At 41.7% G+C, this 22,139-nt stretch overlaps 1 protein-coding gene across 1 annotated transcript in view; it reads right to left on the bottom strand.

Annotated features, from left to right (window-relative positions):
* Positions 1–22,139, bottom strand: part of NKAIN4 (sodium/potassium transporting ATPase interacting 4) — a 118,779-nt gene that overhangs the window by 27,578 nt on the left and 69,062 nt on the right. Inside the window, 1 exon segment of the mRNA XM_043985004.1 lies at positions 8,574–8,768. Within this exon segment, the coding sequence (XP_043840939.1) occupies positions 8,574–8,768 (195 nt within the window).

Raw genomic sequence — 22,139 nt, 5'->3', positions numbered from 1 at the left:
GAAGAAGAGATGTGGAAAAAATGGACATTTGGGGCAGTCCATGCAATAGAACAGGATGGGGAGATGGAATGTCATGTACAGAGAACAGGAAGTAGGCCAGTTTGACTGTAATGTAAAACAGAGAATGTGAGGGGCAGTCATGTGTAATCAGCCTGGAAAGATAGGTTGTAATCAGATTGTGAAAGGCTTTAAAGACAAAGGAATCTGTATTTTATCCTAAAAGCAATTGGAGCTTGAAGCTTCGTAAGCAGGTCAGAGGCACAGTCAGGCTAGTATTTTAGGACCATCAATTTGGCAGCTTTGTGGGGGATGGATGAAAAAGGGGAGAGGCTTAGAGGTAGAAGACCAATTAGGAGGCTCTTGCAATAGTCCAAGTAAGAAAGAGGTCACTGTGGCCTGAATTGGGTGGTTGTGGTATGAGCAGAGAAGACACAAAAGCAGAAGATTTTGAGGAGGTAGGAGCAATAAAAATTGGGAAATGATTGGATAAGAAGAGAGCAAAGCAAGAGCAAAAGAATCAAGGGGGGCAAGCCAGCTGGGGCAGTGGGTAAAGCACTGGCCCTGGATTCAGGAGGACCTGACTGAGTTCAAATCTGGCCTCAGACACTTGACACTTACTAGCTGTGTGACCCAAGTTACTTAACCCTCATTGCCCCCCCCAAAATAATAATCATAATAATAATTAGGGACATCTCTTAGGTTGCCAACAGAGGTAACTGGAGGAATGATGTTGCCCTTGAAGGAAATAGGGAGGTTAAGAGGAGGGATGATTTAGGGAATTGTGTGTAGGAAAATAAGTTCTGTTTTGAACATAATGAGTTTGAGATACCTAGAGGGTATCCAGGTTCATGGGTATGGATAACAAGCTTATCTTTCCTGTTTCCTTTGGACCCAGTGAGATTGGTTCTACCTGTTGCTTGCCTATGATTTAATTGAGAGAGTTGTTTCCTAGCACCTGAACCAGAAGCCCCTGGGAAGGGGTTAGGGGTTGTTAAAGACTTTCCTCTCTAGGAAATATTTCTGCTGGCACACAACCAAAGTGATTTGGGTTGTTGATTCCAAAATGGATTAGGATTTGCGTAAGATCTGGCATATTAACTGCATGCTTATTTGAAGACAAAATATAAACTGCCACTGAACAAGGCAGGAGACTGATGAGATCAAGGTTGGCCACACACACTATGGGGTACCCCAGCTGGCAGTTTGTCAAGGCTGGTTCAACCTAGTCTGGAACAGCAGACACAGGGAGGAATAGTAGAATGATGAAAGAGGCCTTGCTAAAAGTCAGTCTGTTCTCACAGTACACAACTGACATATAAAATCATAGCACATGCTCTTAGGGATCCAACATTTCTGACATGATCTAGAGTCAGAAAACAATACCAGATCAGGGCTCAGAGGTAAATCTTTGCTACCTCAGCATGTACCCACCATTCTAAGAAATGAATGGGACTCTTTTCCTTGGCCAATTGACTGAGAGCAAAGCATCACAGAGTTCAAGCCTAATATATTAAGAGCTGAGGTTTATATGTCACATTGTTTTGCAAAGCACTTTGCAGCTTTCTTTGTTTTATTTATTTATTTTGGAGGAAGGCAGTTAAGTGACTTGCCCAGGGTCATACAGATGGTAAGCATCAGAGGTCAGATTTGAACTCAGGCCCTCCTGACTCCAGGGGTGGTGCTCTCTCCATTGAGCCACCAACTACCCCTACATCTCTCATTTGAGCTTCACAACTACCCTGTGAAATAGGCACAATAGAAATCATTGTAGGCCAACCTCATATAGTAAAAAGAGTTCTGGATTTAGAGTCAAAAAAACTGGGTTCAGTCCTAGTTCTGTTACCATTTGAGTTTGAGCTTATCACTTAACCTTTCCGGGCCTCATCTGTAAAATGAGGGGCCTGGATTAAATGACCTCATAGCTCTAAATCTATAATCCTAGGTCCTGGTTCTAAAGATGTAGACCGTTCTATCATTTTCCAATCATGTTCAACTCTTCATGACCCCATTTGGTGTTTTCTTGGCAAAGATGCTGGAGTGGTTTGCCACTTCCTTCTCCAGCTTCTTTTACAGAAGAGAAAACTAAGGCAAACAGGCTTAAGTGACTTGCCAGGGTCACACAGCTACTAAGTGTAAGGTCAGATTTGAATTCAGGAAGATGAGTCTTCCTGACTCCAGGCCCAGCACTGTATTCACTTTACCACCTGCCATCCAAAGACATAGATGTGAAGTTTCAGAGAGGTTAAGTGACTTGCCTATCGTCACACAGATAGTAAATGTCAGCAAAATTAGAAGTGAGGTTTTTTACAGACTTCGAGCCAAGCACTCTTTGCATGTTGCTGTGGGAAGGAGCTCTGGATTGGGAATCTGGAAATGTATATTCTAGCCCAAGCTCTGTGACTGATTCCATGGTGTAACATCAAGCAAATCACTTCCTTGGTGTGAGTCCTATTTTCCTTATTTGTAAAAACAACTCCCTTTGGACAACATTAAGTAACTAAGGTAACTCTCAGCTCTAATATCAATCAATATGCATATATTAAAGTGACTACTGTGTGCCCACTACTAAGCATGGTGGCAAAACAAATACAAAGAATAAAACAACCCCTGCCCTCAAGATGCTTGAATTCAAGCATCCTATCCCCACATTCTACACCTTTTAAGAAAGAAAATCCCTGGCACCCCACCCCAGCAGACTCAGAGTTAAATTCTTCTGCCTGCTGCTTGGTGTCACAATTTAGCACCACCCTCCCCCATTCATTAAAGCCAGTGTCAGCAATGAACAATGGGCACCTAATGGCACTCAGTAAGATGTATTGAACCAGTGAAAGAATGAATGAATATAGAGGGACTGGCCAACAGCTAAAGCAAGTTCCCTTTCTCCTCCCCCTCCCCCCTCCCCTTCCTTCCAGGGTACAAGCCATGGAAAAGGGAGAGAAATAAAGCAGAGCCTGCTCAGTGGGTTGTAAGACAGTCTGACTGCCCCCAGGGGAAGAGGAAGGGGGATGGACAGGCTGGAGACAATGGGAGCTTTTTATCGCAGGTGATTTTACATGCAGATGACAAAGAATTAATTAACAGGGAACATTTGGGAGGCCTGATCACCTCCCAGACCCCCAACAGAAAGAAAGGAGAAATAAGAAACTAATAGCTGAGATGGCAGCCCCATCAATGTACCGAGCAGGCTGCAGCTTCTGCGTCTTCTGAATCACCAGGAATGGAAACTCCCTGATTGTCTTGCCAAGACTCAGGAGACAGTGGCTGAAGGAGTTCCTAGAGAGGCATCCAAACCCCTACAGTGGTTGCAGATGTCTTCCTTTCATTCCTTTTCTTATCTCCATTTTCTTCCCTTCCATTTAAGCTGGAGTCATACCATGGACTAGCTCACAACCAGGAAACCCACTCTCCTCCATACTGTCCCTCAAAAGCACCATCCTGTGGAAGGACACACATGTAACTGAACTCCTCCCCCCGACCCCAATACTGAAGAAGCAATGCCTGATGGCCATGGTGGGAGAGGGTTCTAGGCTGAGAGGTAGATGACTCTTCCTAGAGCTACCATTTTACAGAGTAATCTTGAGTGTACCCCTTTACCTTGGGTCTCAGTTTCCCCATTTAGATTTCAAAAATCTGCCCTACACCCTATTTTTCTTGGTGACCTATTACCAGGATGCACCAGAGGTCCAAATAGCATTAAGATCTTTATAGAATGATGTCAACTGTCGTTTTGTCAGTATTCCATTTAGAAACACAAGAGGTTTCTCTATACAATTCTCTGTTTATTTCTAAAGGTATCTTCATCCTGGTGTATCCTTGCCCTCCCCAACTTATCATTACACTAGCTGAAATTGAAAGCTAGGATGTTGGACCTTCCAACCTTTCCCATTTTATAGTTGGGGGAAAAGCGGCCAGGATTTCTTATTGTTTTAATCAATATTGCCATTTCATCTTTATTGGAAGTGTAATAGGATTCCTTGATGGAGGCCAGGCTTAGGCAGAAACAGGTGCCCATGTAGAGAGCGCCTCGATGCTATTAATGCAGCACCTGCTTTCCATAAATAAAGTGGTCAGTGTTATATTTCGACTTCCTGCTCCCAGGAACTCCCAGGCTGCCTGCAGCCTAAAGGCATAGTGGAAATACCACACTGGGCTTAGCTGGGCTGGCCCTGACCCAACCTCCCCTTCCTTTCACAGCCTGAGGCCCCTGGAGCACATACTAGTAGGGCCTCTCTGAACTCCTCTCTTTCCTGCACCAAACCAGCAGGCATCAGCAGCCATAGCTACTCCTAAATGAATAGGGAGGGTGGTATTAAATTGGGTACAGGAAGAGATGGATGTGAAAGATGCGAAAGAACAAGGCCATACATTCCCTAATGGGGAAAAAAAGCCTCAGGAGGGAATCCTAGAATGTTAATTAGAAGGGACCTTGGACTTTTTTTTCATAAAAAGTATTTTATTATTTTCCAGTTCCATGTAGAGATAGTTTTCAACATTTGTTTTTATAAGATTTCTAGTTTCAAATTGTTCTCCTCCCCTCCCCTCTCCTCCCCCCCTCCCAAGACAGCAAGCAATTCGATATAGGTTACATATGTACAATCATATTAAACATATTTCTGCTTCATCCTGTGAAAGAAGAATCAGAGCAAAAGGGAAAAACAAAAAAATAGAGATAGTATGGTTCAATCTGCATCTAGATTCCCATAGTTGGTTTTTTTTGGATTTGGAGAAACATTTTCCATCATGAGTCCTTTGGAACTATCTTGGACCATTGTATTGCTGAGAAGAGTCAAGTCTATCACAGTTGATCAAACACACAATGTTTGATACTATGTACAATATTCCTCTTGGTTCTGGTCATCCCACTCAGCATCAGTCATGTAAGTCCTTCCAGGTTTTCTGAAATCTGCCTGCTCATCATTTCTTACAGCACAATAGTATTCCATTACATTCATATACCACAATTTGTTCAAGCCATTCCCCAATTGATGGGCAACCCTCAATTTCTAATTCCTTGACTACAAAAAGAGCAGCTATAAACATTTCTTGTACATGTGGGTCCTTTTCCCTTTTTTATAATCTATTTGGGAAAAAAGACCTAATAGTGGTATTGCTGGGTCAAAGGGTATGCACAGCCTTTATAACTCTTTGGGCATAGTTCAAATTGCTCTCCAGAATGGTTGGATCAGTTCAACGTTTACCAACAATGCATTAGTGTTCCAATTTTTCCACAGCTTCTCCACACATTATTATTTTACCTTTTTTGTCATGTTCAGCCAATTTACAGGTGTCAGGTGGTACCTCAGAGTTGTTTTGATTTGCATTTCTCTAATCAGTAGTGATTTAGAGCCATTTTTTCATATGGCCATTAAGATAGCTTTGATTTCTTCATCAGAAAACTGCCTGTTCATATTCTCAACTTGGGGAATGACTTGGATTCTTATAAATTTGATTTAGTCCCTCAATATATTTTAGAAATGAGGCTTTTATCAGAAATACTGGGCTATAAAAATTGTTTTCCAGCTTTCTGCCTCCCTTCTAATTTTGGATACATGCTTCTGTTTGTACAAAACCTTTTAATTTAATGTAATCAAAATCATCCATTTTGCATTTTCATAATATTCTCATTCTCTTGTTTGGTCCTAAACTATTCCTACTTCCATAAATCCAAGAGGTAAACCTATTCTTTCCTCCTCTAGTTTACCTATGGTATCACCCTTTTATGTCTAAATCATGTACCCATTTTGACCTTATTTTAGTATAAGGTGTAAGATGTTGGTCTATGCCTAGTTTCTGCCCATATTCCAGTTTTCCCAGCAATTTTCCCACAAATACTGAGTTCCTATCCAGACGCTGGAGTCTTTGAGTTTAATCAAACAGTACATTACTAAAGTCATTTACTAGTGTGTCTCCTGTGCCTAACCTATTCCATTGATCCATCACTCTATTTCTTAGCAGTACAAATAGTTTCAATGACTGCTGCTTTAATAGTAAAGCTTCATATTTGATACAGCCCCCAACTAGCCCACCTTCCTGTGCATTTTTTATTAGTTCCCTTGATATTTTGACCTTTCTGTTTTTCCAGTATGAATTCGTTCTTATTTTTTCTAGCTCTATAAATAATTTTTAGGTAGTCTGATTGGTATGGACTGATTAAGTAAATTAATTTAGGTACAATTGTCATTTTCATTATATTAGCTTGGCCTATCCATGAGCAATTGAGATTTTTCCAATTATTTAGATCTAATTTGGTTTTTGTGAAGTGTTTTGTAATGGTGTCTCATAGAGTTCCTGGGTTTGTCTTGGCAAGTAGACTCCCAAGTATTTTATATTGTCTTCCCGTTACTTTAAATGGAATTTCCTCTTTCTATCTCTTGCTGCTGGACTTTGTTAGTCTATATAGAAATGATGATGATTTTGTTGGATTTATTTTATATCCTGCAACTTTGCTAAAGTTGTTAATTGTTTTAAGTAATTTTTTAGTTGATTCTCTAGGATTCTTTAAGTATACATCATATTATCTGCAAAAGAGTGATAGTTTTGTTTCCTCCTTGCCATATTCTAATTCCTTTTTTCTTCTCTGATTGCTAAGCTAACATTTCTAGTACAATATTAAATAATAGAGGTGATAACGGACATCTCTGTTTCACCCCCTGACCTTATTGGGTAGCCTCTAACTACCTTATCTCCATTACAAATAATGTTTGCCTGAAGGTTTTAGGTAGCTACTGCTCATTATTTTAAGGAAAGCTCCACCCTATTCCTATGCTCTCTAGTGTTTTTATTAGGAATGAGTGCTTTATTTTGTCAAAGCTTTCTCTGCATCTATTGAGATAATCATATGATTTTGGTTAGTTTTCCTTATTGATGTAGTTGATTAAGCTGATGGGACCTTGGATTTTGCTCATTATTCCCTTCTCTTCCCCTTCCCCTTCCTTTCCTTTCCCTTTTCTCTCCCTCTCTTCCCTTTGAAAAACTATTCTTTGTTACATGGGATGACTCTCTGGTTGGGGGACAGATACAGAGGGAAATTGAGGTGATGTAAAAAAAAGATATTAATAAAAGTGTATTTTAAAAGTTAAAGAGTAAGAAAATGACTTGTCTAAGGTCACACAATGAATTAGTAGGGATGGGGAGAAGAAAAGGGTGATAGACATGAAAAAGTTGTTTTGTTAAATTCCTTGTCATCTAGAGAAGTACAAGGCACTCCAATGCCAGTCCAGACCACCCCTCATATTCACTGATCACCTCTGAGGAAATGCTGCTATCTCCACCATGGCTCTTAGGGTTAGGCAGGGTTGGGGAGAATCCAGTTCTCTAATAACCACTTTTTCATAAGATATCAGCTTCAAGTTTATTAAACCCTTCCACTTAACTTTAAACAACAAAGGGCATAAATTAATTCTAAATCAAAATAAGTCATCTAACCCTCATAGTTTGTGATATGTACTACCCATTTTTTAAACTCTTTGAGGGCAGAGAACACCATTAGCATCTGTTTTCAATCCTATGAGACTTTTTCATGGTAGTGAGGGATTAGGAAGAAAAAGGATGACAATTTCAAAAGAACAAGTAGATTTCAAGCTACTTATTTTTATAAAACTTTAGTGGTCTGAAAAAAATCATAAGAATCCAATTTGAAAGAAATTCAGGGGTTCAGATCCTCTTAGCTCCTCAGTCAGCTGCACTGACTGGTCCTGAGAAGGCCCAGGCCATGGGGCAAAAGGCTTTGGGAGTTATCCCAGGCATTCCTACCAGTCTACAAAAAGGCCAACAAGTGGAGTTATTACCTAAGCACCAGGCATATTATCTCCTGCTCCTACAAGCAGTCTAAGCCATGCACATTTCTCTACCCTCGAGTCACAGATTCAAGTTCCTATGGCACTACCTCCATTGTGCAGGAAAGGTGTGGTAGGGAGGTAACTGCAGAACAGAAGGAATAAAGAAGAAGAGAAATAGGTAGGACATGATGGCAGGCAGCAAATATTTGAAGGACTAGCATATGAAGAAGGAACCCCTCTTGTTCTAACCATGGGGGCAGAACTAGAAGCAATGGGTAAATTATAGGGAAGATAAACTTCAGGTGAATGTAAGGAATATCTTCCTAATACCTAAGGCTGTTCAAAAGGAGAACATGCTGCTTGAGAATGTGGAGCCTGAAAAGGTGAAGTTTCCCTTAAATCTCTAAGCTGAGGCTGGATGATGACTATTGGGAAGGCTGTAGAAGGGATGCCTGTTTAGTCAATCAATAAACATTTACTTAGCATCTCCTTTGTGTCAAGCACTGTGAAGAAAAGCAAAAGATAGTCCCTGCTCTCAAGGAGTTTACCATCTAAAGGGAGATCTAACACAAAAACAAACTGCGCCGAAACAAGACATATAGAAGGAAAAATGGAGATAATCCAAAAAGGGAAGGCGATGCTAATAGGGGGATTAGGAAAGGCCTTCCCAGGTTAGATGAGATGATAACTTCAATTGCAGGATTCTATAACTCTGTAAAGTTATCTTCAGCTATAGGTGTGTCTGCCTGGTTTCAGAAAACCTATTTTGGACTCAGATGTTTCCAATCTACTTACCGCCCGCAGGATCTGGAAGGAGCTGTGCATGACCTCGATGTACCGATACTCCAGAGTACAGCAATCACAGAAACGTAGGGACTGGCTGTCCAAGCCCGCGATCCCAGCCACTGGGGCTTCCTTCCGGACACAGCCTGGCCCTTCTCACTCCACATGATTGGTGTGGGAAATATTAAAGGTCAGAAGCTCGCTGTCCTGAAAACAGGGGGCGGAAGGAAGAGGAAGAGAAAACTATGATAAAACAGAAGCTGGCTTTACTCTTGTCCATTTGGGGACTATTATACGTATTTAACATTGACCAGTCTAGCAAGGGCTGCACCAAATACCAAATTGGCTGTCCTTCCCCCACTGCTTATAACCTTTGACCCTACTTTTTCAGGGGCTCTACCTGAGACCTATTCAAATTCTATTCACCTATTCAGGATATAGGTTTAGACACATTTTTTAAAAAACAAAGGTCTACTAGCAATGCTCAGATTCAAAGTGTCATCATAAAAAGCAAACCAAAACTGAAAACTGGTCTTCCGCTTCAAATTCCTCATATTGCTTACCGATGAGGCTTTCTAAAGCAAAGGCTCCTGAATCCCATCTCCCCTTTCCACCCTCCCCTTCCTCTCAAAACTTTCAGTAACTTCCCCTTAACTGCCCAATAAAATCCCAAAACACTTTAGTCTGGCATTTAAGGACTTTCTATAGGCTGGGCCTCAACCTGTCCTATTGTCTCCCGCACATTCTAGCTTTGATGCTTGGAAAATCTTCTCTCTCCTAAGGCTTTTCCTGAATATTCAGCTTTAATTATCTCTGTGAGTCACATTAACCTTTTATTATTGTGACTATTAATATTTAGAGTCAAATGACTTTGAAACACTGACTACCACAGGAATCAATATCTTGCTAAGTGAAGGCTCCTTAAGAGATCTAGGCCTTTGTCACCAGCAGAGGCACCTTCCTTCGTTGTCATCCTCTTCTCTCAGTTCAACAGTCTCAACCGAGTGTTTGTGTGTGTGTATATATATATATATATATATATATATATCTATATATTCTATATATATTATATAATCAAACATATTTATCAATAACATGGTTATTAATAAATGTTAAGACAAATGTGCATATGTATGTGTGTCTATGTGAATACAGACATAGGAATAGGTGGATTTTCCCTCAGGTAACTAATGGGAATCCTTCTTAGCATATAAGTAACATTCCCTTACCTCTGAGAAAGGATAAAGTAACCTCTAATCTTTGTACTAAACTTGTCCCTCCTCCTATCTTTAGTATAATTTCATTTAATAAAGCATCTTTCCAGTACATAGGCTTAATTGCATCTTTGACTCCTTCTCCTCACTACTCATTGGTGTCCTTTGTTTTTATTGGGATTATTGTAGTTTAGTTCAGTCACATTCTACTCTTGGTGACCTCCATTTGGAGGTTTTCTTGGCAAAGATATGGAGGGATTGTCATTTTCTTCTTCAGATCATTGACAGATGAGGAAACTGAGGCAAACAGGGTTAAGTGACTCACCACAGCTCGCACAGCTAGCAAGTGTCTATGAACAGATTTGAGTCAGGAAGATGAGTCAGCTTGACTCCAGGTACATGCAACCCTAGCTAATCACTCCCCATCCCCTTCACTTTCTTCCCCCCTCAACCCCCCCATTTGTTTCTACCATTACAGTATTCCCTGCATCCAGTCCCTTTTCTCCACTCCCCCTCCAGTCCTCTTCTTTTCTTGCCTAGAATAGCAGTGCAATGGAAAGACTGGATTTGCAACCAGAGGATGTAGGTTTAAGTGATGACTGTCCACCTATTCCCTGCATAACTTAGGATGGGTCACTTCATCTCATAAACTTGAGGGCAGTTAGAATAGATGATCTATAAGGTCCCCTTTAAATCTAATTCTATAATCTTCAATTATTCTAATATTGTCCTTTCTGCTTCTAGTCTTTTCTCCTCTCATCCATTTTCCACACTCCAGCCTAAGGGATCTTCTGATACATGAACTGAAACAATACTCAGCAACCTTCAATACCCTCCCCATTGGCTCACAATAAAAGTATAGACACTTGATCCTGGCATTCCAAGTCCCTCTGCAAGATTGCTACCTTCCCCAGGTTGCCTTATTCCCCTTCATATCCTTCATGTTAAGAGTCTAAAGGGGGGGGGGATGGGCAGCAGCTAGGTAGTGCAGTGCATACAAAACACCAGCCCTGGATTTCAGGAGGACCTGAGTTCAAATCCGGATCAGACACTTGAAGCTTACTAACCGTGTGACCCTGGGCAAGTTACCTTAACCCTCCAATGGACCACCAGAGCGACGAGAGCGAGCGAGAGAGAGAGAGAGAAGAGAGAGAGAGAGAGAGAGAGAGAGAGAGATTGAGAGAGACAAAATGGAAATTTCTCCTCTTCTCCTTCTCCTCTATTCTTGTCTTGCTCTCTCCTATTGCTACCTTCACTCATGCTATTCCCCCATCTTGGAATGAAATACCATAACCACCACCCTCAATTACCCAATGTCCCCTCCATTACCTTCAAGGCCAATACAGTAGCTTTTTTTCTATGAAATGCAATTTCTTGCTTTCACCAAAACTTTCCTTGACACCCCTCTCCCCTCCAAAAGGATTTATCAGATTTCTCAGAGCATGTTGCCTAGACATCTTTGTAGGAATCCTATTCTTCTTTATACCCTGTTTACTTCGTGTTCTTGTCTTGCCACCCTTCCCAACTTAGATAGCTATTAAGGTGTATCTACTTTCTTCAATCTTGTAGGTGATTAATGACATACTCTGCTGAAAAAAACTATGGAATATAGTCATGTTATGCCCCCTTGACCTAGGATGGCCACTGACTTAAAATCCTTTGTCTTTTCCTCTGTGCCACATAATCTTACCCTTCCTTCTGGGCCAAAAAGAACAGAGTCTAATTCCTCTTCTATGAGACAAATTGCTTTGATGTTGTTCTTAATTGTTCTCTTCTCTGGGCTAAATATCCCCAATTCTTTCAACCAATCCTCATTTGGCAGGAACTCAAGGCTTTTCACCATGGCAATTGGACAATGTCCTTGGACAAGATCTAGATTATCAATGTCCTTTTTAAAATGTACTTGCCCAGAACTAAATGGAGTACTCCAGATGGGGTCTGACCAAGGCTGCATATAGGGGAACTTTCACCTCCTTATTTCAGGAAGCATAGGCCTCTCTTAATAAAGCCTAAACCATTCACCCTCTTGACTGATATACCATATTATTGACACAACAAATTTGTAGCTCACTAAAACCCCATAACCTTTCTTAAGCAGACTTCTGACTAATGATGCCTCTCCCATTTTGTACTGATGAAACTCTCTCCTCTTATCTTTTTTTTGGGCGGGGGGGTGTGAGGCAATTGAGGTTAAGTGACTTGCCAAGGGTCACACCAGCTAGTAAGTGTCAGTGTCTGAGGTGGATTTGAACTCATCTCCTCCTGACTCAGAGGTGGTGCTCTATCCATTGTGCAACTAGATGCCCTCTCTTGTCCCTTTTTTTACCCAATTGTAAGACTTTCCATTTATCCTTATTACATTTCATCTATTAGATTTAGCATGATTTCTAGCTTGTCAAAATCCTTTTAGATCCTGATTCTGTCATTCAGTATGTTAGCCAATCCCTAAACCTGGATTAGAGTGATCCTCAAAGTGCTAGAATGCAAACTCTACCTTTACAAGTCATTTATAAAATGTTTTGTTTTTTGTTTTTTAGTACAGAAACAAAACACTGACCCTTGGGGATCTCCATGAGAAACTTTCTTTCAAGTTGATTATCAAATAATGAATGACTACTTTTAGAGCCTGACCTTTCAACATTCAGCCATAATGGTCTCAAGTGGAGGCACAAGGAAGAGGTCTAATTCCAAAGGGGTGTGGCCTGATCACAAAGGATGGCTTAGCCAGTTAGAGAGTAGGAAGATGAGTTACATCCCATCTTTCCCCTATAACTGGGAGAGAAGCTTTTCTACAACATTCTTCCTCTCCCTCACTTGTTCAAGTTCTCAAAATTTGCACCTTTGGCATCAGGAGTCCAGTCATCAGGACAATGATAACCCTGAACTCTATCTGGGTACCAATGGCAAAAGCCCGTGCAAATTCCATTAGGAAATTCTGCCAAATACTTCCACTATCCCCCCTTCCCTTTCACCACCATTGCCTTATAACTTTGGAAGGTATCTTTTGGCAAACAGACTCCAGATCAGGTCAATAACTAGGCAGGAGTTTCCTTTCCCCTTTTCATTTTTGGTTGTGGCAGAATGACTTGCATAAAATGAATAGGAGATGGATTGCCTTTGTGATAACATCACAGGTCTTAGTACGTTATCTCCCCCCCCCCACCCCATACCTACCCCTTTTCCAAATTTCCTATTTCTTTAGAGGGATACCCACCCAACCACCCAGGTTGCCATAACCTCTGTGTCATCTGTCATCTAAATTCTTCACTTTCATATCCATACATATCCGACCAATTGCTGGTGTCATGATTTTTACCTCCCATGACCTCTTTCATATCTGTCTCCTTCTCTCAAGTCCCTTGTCCCCTCTGCTCAAACAGTCACCATTCTAGGTCAGGCTCTCATCCTCTCTCACCTGGACTACTACAATAGCTAAACTCAATGATTTCTGTCCCAGTTTCTCCTCTCTCAATCAATCTCTCACGTAAATGCCAAAGTAATTTTCCTAAAGCAGAGACTGACATGTCAGTCCCCTACTCAATAAACCTTCAGTGGCTCCCCTATGGCTCTAAAATAAAATTACTTCATCCTTTATCTTCGTTCATTTGAATTTTCTATTTTTTGTCTAGATTTTCTGATATTCATAATCACTAGTACATATATGTATTATATATAAACATATATAACTTATGAATAATAAAATCATTAGATGTACAAAAAATATTTTCCCTCAGGACAAGGGTATGATAAAAAAATGGAGACCACTGATCTAATATTTTCTCATTTTTTTCCCCACAAGAATAGCACAACGCTTTAGCAAATATTTTACTAAAATCTAGATAAGCTAAATTTACAATGTTGCTCTGATGGTGGTATAGTAAGCTTCTTGGAGAAAGACAAAGCCCTTCTCCCAGTAGCACTGACCCTTACAGGTTGGGTGGGCCAGGGGGCAGTAGGCAGAAAAGTGAACTAACTGTTTATCCACAAGCTCAATTCCAAGGAAGGAAGAGGGGAAAAAAAGCACAAAAAAGGGAGAGGAAGACAGAGACAGAGGAGAAAGAAAGCATGAGTTAGCCCTCAGGAGAGAGCCATAAATCATAGCTCACGATGTAATTTGAAATCCAACTGGCATGTTGAGGGATGACAGTTAGACTAATAACTCACAACTAGGGAAAAACACACAGAATTGACATAGTACTATAGCCTGAATCCTACTTCCTGGAGGAACCTGAGGTGTCTTTATTTAAACAATGAATAAGAATTGGGATGATTTCATCATCTTTGTCTCTCCTAGTCCTTTTATAAACAAGAGGGGTGGGGAGCGGTATGTGTCTGAGGCAAGATCTGAACTCAGGTCCTCCTGACTCTGGAGCTGATGTTCTATCCACTATGTCACCTAGCTGCCCGTCTTTCATTTTTGAATAGTGCAAGTGACATCTCAAGGTCATTTACTCTTGAGTAAAATGGATTTAAGTCAGGCAGAGATGCACAAAGTCATCAGCCTCTCAAAATCATCACTCTCTTTTCCAGAGTCATCGAAGTCCAGTGGCAAGACAAAAGTCAAGACAACTGGTGATGGCTTGGGATGCACTGCATGTCCTGGGCATCTTTGATGTCTGACCGTGCTTTAAGCTTGGATGTAAGCAAATTGCTCTCCTCTGAGGATGAGTTTGATTTAGAAAATAGCCAAAGTGATTGTGATACAAGTCTAGAGAATAAGGTGGACAACCAGGATGGATATTCTTTCTGGGGTCGAAACTTCTGTCCATAAAATCAGGTGACTTTCTTGTATGGCTTATGCAAAGGACCTTCCGTCCACTTCAAAAGAATGTGCTACATGTTTTTAGCCATAGCAGAATAAATACTGCAGTAGTCACTTGGATGTCCAAGTTTTGGTCTCCCTGTTAAACAGTCTTCTCAGCTTATGGTCACTCCTGTGCCTTGTCCTGTGGGCCTCCAGCCTCCTGAGGCACCCATCTCATGGCAAGAATATTGTTCTGTGGATAGGAAGGGCCAAGAAAGCTTTGGACATGGGGCAGCTAGGTGGTGCAGTGGATAGAGCACCAGCCCTGGAGTCAGGAGTACCTGAGTTCAAATCCGGCCTCAGACACTTAACACTTACTAGCTGTGTGACCCTGGGCAAGTCACTTAACCCCAATTGCCTCACTATAAAAAAAAAAAAAGAAAGAAAGCTTTGGACAGCAGACTGTTTTTTAAGCCCAGTTCAAGGCCAAACCTAAAACCCTGGTCAGTAGGCTGTGCAACTCTACTAAACACTGAACTGGGAAAACAAAAAGAGAAAAATAGGCCCCTTCCTACCAACTGCCCCCCAATGGAAAGGTACACCAGGACCTTGTGAAGCAGAAGTGCACCTTGAGGGAGAAAAAGGACTCCATGTGCATGTTCGACCTCCCTTTTAGACCATGGTGGAGATAGCCCCCTAGGACATCGTGCTCAAGAACTCACAGCACAGCCATGTCCTGACCCACCCTGCTTCAGCCCAGCTTCCACAGCCATTCAGGAACTGAAGTGAAGCTGATGGAGATTTAGCCTGGCAACCTCCTCTACAGGCCTTCTGGCCCCTGCCTCCTCAGCGCCACAGTTACTGAGGACATGGAAAGAGGGTCCTCACCACCAAAGTCCCTGACATTGTCAAATGGTTTAACATCAGAAATGAATGGCTATATCAGTGGAAATATCATTAGAAAAAAGACATTACCATCTGATTTGCTCTTGTACTCTAAGGACCATGGGACCCCTTTTCCATCTGATTTATAACAATGATAAGACCAAGATCTACCTAACATACTTCCTATATGTACTGTGCCGCCCCCCCCACCAATATAATGGAGTTCCTGAGAACAGTAGGATTGTCTCCCACTTTTCTATTTTGTTCCCCCAGTACTTTGATACATAGCAAGTGTTTTTAATATGCTTTTTGTGCATTCATTCTCTCCATTCATTATTGTTGTATCCTTTTCGTTTGTGACCCTTCTATCTCTTTCGGACGAATCAGAAAACAGTCCACAATGTTACAGTCTTATTATAAGCGGAGAAGAAATTCTTTAATTAATTCAAACACCTCCTTTTTTAAAGCGAACCAACCCCCTGCCCTTCTTCCTTTGGGATCCCTATGTCTCTAATATAGCAAGATTAGTCTGACCTGGGAAGGTAGAAGAAAAACAAAAACTACGGGACTGGACTCGTATAGATATCTTAGCTAGGCTGCAGCTCTGAAAGTGGGCCAAGAATATCAACCTTATTGTAAAATTGGAAAAGTCACATGGCCCATAACTACTGAGTCGTGTATTATTAAATACAGGAGGTCAACATTCTCTAAGAGCCTTCAATCGCCCTCTCTTCTCTCAAATCATCAAACTCTCTCTATTCTAGGCAAATCTGTTCATTCTATTAAATGACCAGTAAGAGCTTGGCTGGTAGAGAGTGATAATATAAGAGGGCAGAGCTGCCAAGTGCAGTCTACATCATATAGCAAATGGGTGGAAGTGGCTAGAAAGGAGGAGAGGGCTGGTGGCAGGAACTTCAGAGGGCTTGGGGAACATACAATAGACTCCCATTTGTTCCCTGCCCCTACAGACCCCTACAGGTATTGGTTTTGAAGAGGCAGGCCCACCTAGCACTAGGTACAACTGCTGTGATTTCCATCCTGTTGGCTACATTCTAGCCCAAAGATGTTGCCAGCCTCCAGAGGAGACAGACAATAGGGTGAGCAGCCTGAACTCCATAGGACTGATGTGATGGTTAGTTTCTGTGAAACTGGGAGTTGTGTGTCAAAAGGAGATGTTTTGTCATGGGGTCACTTTGTACCCCTCCTGCTCAGGAGATGTTGAAACTTCATTTGATTATTGAGTTTTTGGTTTATCTATCCCTCAGAAATCAGCAAAAGCAAAACAAAAACAGGGCTTAATGTACTGTTTTGTTGATTGTTTAGGACTTAAGAAAGTGATAAGAAAAAATCTAATAATGCAAATTAAACTGAAAATTGTGTCCTATGGACAGCCCTTTGTTAACAATTACCTCAAAATCAGCACAATGCTACCAAATCTCATTGTTTTGTTGATAGTCTTAATTTAAGAAAGCATGGAGACAATGTTAAGAATGCAGATTAAACTTTAAAGTGTTGTCAAGTGTTTACTGGGAGAAGGGGAAAGAAAGCTTCTTCTTCTTTTTTTTTTTAAATGAGGCAATTGGGGTTGAGTGACTTGCCCAGGGTCATAGCGCTAGCAAGTGTTAAGTGTCTGAGGCTGGATTTGAACTCAGGTACTCCTGACTCCAGGGCTGGTGCTCTACCCACTGCACCACCTAGCTGCTTGCTAAACATTTCCTAGGATTCCTCTGGGCTTAAGGTATCACCTTTTTTCTAGGAGAGGCACCTCAGGGACAGAAAGCCTTGAAGAAGCAAGTGTAGACCTCAAATGGTGGGATTTCAGGCACCATAACAGGCAATGAATGAGGAATTGGGTCAAGGGGTCTTGTAATGAGGGCAGCTCCCTATTTTGCTTTGTGCTTTGACAAGCCCTGTTCTAAGAGACTCTTTCCCATCCTCTCTACAGAACTCTAGCCTTACAAGGAAGCCTGTTGCTTCAAGGCCAGGCCATTACAGAAACTGAACTTGACCAGAGGCACATGGACATTACACCATTGCTGAGAGCTCCTAACCTTCCCCCTCCCCCCAAACTGTGACATCAAGGCGTCTCTGGGATAGCTTGTCTGCACAGCTCCTTACTCTGATGCCTACCTAATTCATAGCAGATTAAAGGAGCAGAGCAGACCCAAGATTTTCCAGAATCGGAGACTTAACAGATACAGAGCTGGAAAGAATCTTAGAGCTCATCCAGGTTCACCCTCCTTCTTTTACATGGGGGGAAACCGAGACCCAAGGAGAATAATTAATTTGCCTGAGTTATATAGGGAGGAAGTGGCAGAGGTTTGATTTGAACCCTATTCCCATGACTCAAAGTTAAACACAGGAAGTTCTGTGCCCTTTCTGCTTCTCCCAGGTGCTTCTGCTGAGCACAACTAGTTTAGGGAGTGGAAAACATAATGGAGTGTTAAACCATTTTAATAATCAAGCTGGACGGCCAGGAGCCAAATCAACTGGATCAGAGTCTGAGCCAGTAGGTGCTGTAGGCTTTCCATTCAAATATGTTATTGGTGGGAAGGAAGCCTGATTCATTCTTTACTGCATCTACTTGGGTTTGCATGAATATCCTTAATTCTTTTTATGTTTGTTTGGTGGGTTTGTTTTGGTGGGGAGTAGGCAATGAGGATTAAGTGACTTGCCCAGGGTCACACACCTAGTAAGTGTCAAGTATCTGAGGCCAGATTTGAACTCAGGTCCTCCTGAATCCAGGACCAGTGCTTTATCCACTAAACATCCTTAATTCTTTTTTTGGGGGGTGGGGGGCGTGGGCCAATGAGGGTTAAGTGACTTGCCCAGGGTCACACAGCTAATAAGTGTCAAGTGTCTGAGGCTGGATTTGAACTCAGGTACTCCTGAATCCAAGGCCAGTGCTTTAACCACTGTGCCACTTAGCTGCCCCCATCCTTAATTCTTAATACGCCCAGCAAGAGTATGGCTTCCCTTTCGTCTCCACAACACAAGATGCGGGTGCCAAAATCTATGAGCAGAGTACTTCTCCTCCATGGCATAGTATCAAAGATTTAGAGCTGAAAGGGAAATGAGAGACCATCCAGTCCAACCCACTTATTTTACAGATGAGGAAACTGAGGTCTAGAGAGGTTATAGGACTTGCCCAAGATCACAAAGGTACTAAATGGAAGAGGTGAGATTTGAACCCAGATCCTGACTCTAAAATCCACTGCTTATTTTACTGTACAATGTGGCAGGATATTCTCAGCAGGAAGGCAACCACAGATCTCTTAGTGGATTAGGCAAGTAAAGTGGGTGGCTTTTCAACATCATAGAAAATAAGGGACTCAAAGGAAGAAGAATAGAGTCTCTTCTGGGGTGAATGATCTGAGTCCCTGCAAAAGGCAGATAATAGAAAGAGTCCACTTCAGGACACCCAGCAGTTGCTCTGAAAATGCAGTCCAAGGTTAACCTCAACGCAAAGCTGAGGAGCCCACCAACTTCCTTAGACAGATTAACTTTATACAGCAGCACCTGGGGATCCTTTAGTTCTGTCCCAAAGTCATCCTTCTGACGGCTGATGAGAGGCCACAGGGGAGCCGGCAGCCCACAGGAGTGCCTGTGAGGCCCGCCAATTATGATGATATAAAGCAGCTGGATGGCAGGCTTAGCAGGACCATATTTTATTGAGATGCTACGTGTGCACTAAGGAGCAGAGGGAACATGGGAACTGGGAAATCATAGCCAAGAGGAGCTCAGGCATCCTCCACAGCTCCATCCCTGGCCCTACCCAAGCTGAAAAAAAGGGCCTTAGGAGACTGAATCACAGCGTCATGGTATCCAGAATCTCTGGGATAGATGGGAATTTACATCTCCTGTCCTTTTCACAAAAAAGCTTTCAGGTAAAACTAGGAGAAGAGAAAAAGACCTTATCGGGCACTTGTCTAATTCTCTGGCAGGATATTATGTTGAGGCATCAGTGTGAGGTATGACATTGGTGATCCAGCTGCAAGATGGATCCATAGGACCCAGGGAGTGGAGGAAATTGGTCTGGGAACTATGCATCCTAGGTTTGTCTGATATATTTCCAATGATCTATCAGACTATCAAGTCAGATAATTTTTGTAAAGTACTTAGTGCCTGGAACACAGTAGGTGCTTAAAAGCTTGCTCTTTTCCCCCACTATAAGCTCTAAGGAAATAGGAATCGTATATTATTAACTGAACTTTGTGTCCTTATCCCCAACTTCTACGGCACTGTTCTGCATATAGTTGAGATTATGGGATCATAGATTTAAAGTTGCAAGGATACTTAGGGGTTATCTAGTCTAGCCACCTTATTTTACACTTGAGGCCCAAAGGAGTAATAGAACTTTCCCAAGACATTCAGGTAGAGCTAAGTAATAGAGTCAGCACTTGAACTCAGGTCCCATAACTGCAGGTTCTATATTCTTCCACTGTATGACACCACCCAGGCCAACCTCCCCATTTTATAAATGGGGAAACCAAGTCATGGCAGGATCAAGTCACTTAACCTAGGACACAGAGGTATCAATGGTAGAACGGGATTGGAAACAGGACCTTGGCTCCATAACCAGCACTCTGTAGGTACTTAGTAATGTTATTGAACTTAATGATCTGAATGGAGATTGGAAAACCTCAGGATAGTACCTTAGAAAATTATTTATTTTTGAACACAGATATCTTGCAAAAATCACTGTGATTGGGAGGAGGAGAGAACTGTAGAATAGTAGAGTACTTTGATGTACAACTGGTGCATTGTGTTACTTAGAGAAATTTGAGAAGGGTTTTACAAAGGAGTTAAAAATCAGTTTGCCTAATCTATGCAATGGGCAGATGAGAGAGGAGAAACCCCCAACAACAGCAAATAGGGTCTCAGAGGTTAGAGATGAAGACCTATGCCCTAAATTTACAGTCATTAGACCCTTAAGGGGAATTACCAAGGGAGGGTTTGGAGACTTTTTTGGATAAGTTCTCATGGTCTGGGTGAACACCCCAAGTCTATAAGATAGGTTAGTCCTCCATGACATGAAGGCAGAAGAAAAGACTGGATGACCTGGAAGTTCCCTGAAGCCTATGACTCTATTCACTAGAAAGGACTGAAATTTAGACTATGGGGAGGAAGAGAGAGATACAGAAAGACAGAGACAGAGAGAGATAAAGAGACACAGAGACAGAGTTCCTCTAAGCATTATAGTTAATGGAAAAAGCACTGATTCTGGAGCTGAGGACTTAGTTTCAAATCCTACCCCTGACATGACCCTAATGACCTTGACCAAGACTGGGCCTCTCTTGATCTCTCTGAGCTTCTATTTCTTGATCTGTCTTTGTTTTGTTTTGTTTTGCTGGGCAATGAGGGTTAAGTGACTTGCCCAGGGTCACACAGCTAGTAAGTGTCAAGTGTCTGAGGCCAGATTTGAACTCAGGTCCTCCTGAATCCAGGGCCGGTGCTCTATCCACTGTACCACTTAGCTGCCCTGTGAGCTTCTATTTCTTGATCTGTTTTTTTTTTTTTTAAATGAGGGAGTTGGAGTGATATGGACTCTCAGGTCCCTTTTAGCTCTAGAACTAGGATCTTAAGCCCCAAATTAGACTCTAAAAAAGGAGGTGAATGAGAAAATTTTTCAAGAAGAAAAACTTCCATGACTAGTACGTTATACTATGGAAGCATATACTATCAGTTCTGAAAGGGCCACTGGACTGTAGAATCTAGAATGTCAGAATTGGGAGGACCCTTAGACCATAAAGTATAGAAATTCAGAAAAGGAGACAAAAGAACTGAGTCTGAGAGGGGCTAAGTAACTTGCCTTAAGATATAGTTAGTAAATGTCAGTTAAGACCCACGTCTAATGTGTTCTAAGGTAGCTACAGGGCACCACTGAGAGCTGGCTTTGGAGTCAGGAAGATTCAACCTGAGTTCCTTCCTGAGTTCAAATTTGGCCTCAGATACTTAGTAGCTGTGTGACTCTGGGCAAGTCATCTAAACCTGTTTGCCTCAGTTCCTTATCTGTAAAATGAGCTGGAGAAGGAAATGACAAATCACTCCAGTATTTCTCCCAAGAAAACACCAAATGGGGTCATGAAGAGTCAGACAGGACTAAAACAACTGAACAACAGCAGCAACAATAAATATTAGTTTGACTGATCATTTATTTCGCAAATCTTTATTATATACTTACTAAGTATAAAGCATGGTGTTGGCCTGACAGAGATACACAGATTTGAAGAAATATCATCCTTTCCCTCATGAAATGATGCTTATTTGTATTTATATCTTTTCTACCTAGTAGATGGAAACATAGGATGTGACAGAAATGCCTTAAAGAGTTGTGGAAAGGGGCAGCTAGGTGGCGCAGTGGATAGAGCACTGGCCCTGGAGTCAGGAGTACCTAAGTTCAAATCCTGCCTCAGACACTTAACACTTACTAGCTTTGTGACCCTGGGCAAGTCACTTAACCCCAATTGCCTCACTAAAAAACAAAAAACAAAACAAAACAAAAAAAAGAGTTGTGGAAGCACAGTGTTAAATGAGCTGGAGGGGGGAAAGTTTTTACCAAGCCTAAGAAATCAAAGAAGGCTTTGTGAGAGAAGTAGTGTTTAACTTCTACTTTAAAGCAGAGATATCAAACTTATAGATCTGGTAGCAAAGAACCAGACTAAAATGTACATGGGAAGTGTTTAACCATAATCAACAAAAATACAAGAAAATTAGATAATGTAATTTGTGGTT

Source organism: Dromiciops gliroides, chromosome 2 (assembly GCF_019393635.1).
Source record: "Dromiciops gliroides isolate mDroGli1 chromosome 2, mDroGli1.pri, whole genome shotgun sequence".
Classification (NCBI taxonomy): domain Eukaryota; kingdom Metazoa; phylum Chordata; class Mammalia; order Microbiotheria; family Microbiotheriidae; genus Dromiciops; species Dromiciops gliroides.
The sequence above is the reverse complement of the archived record's forward strand: the minus strand, read 5'-3'. Positions and strand labels throughout refer to the sequence as shown.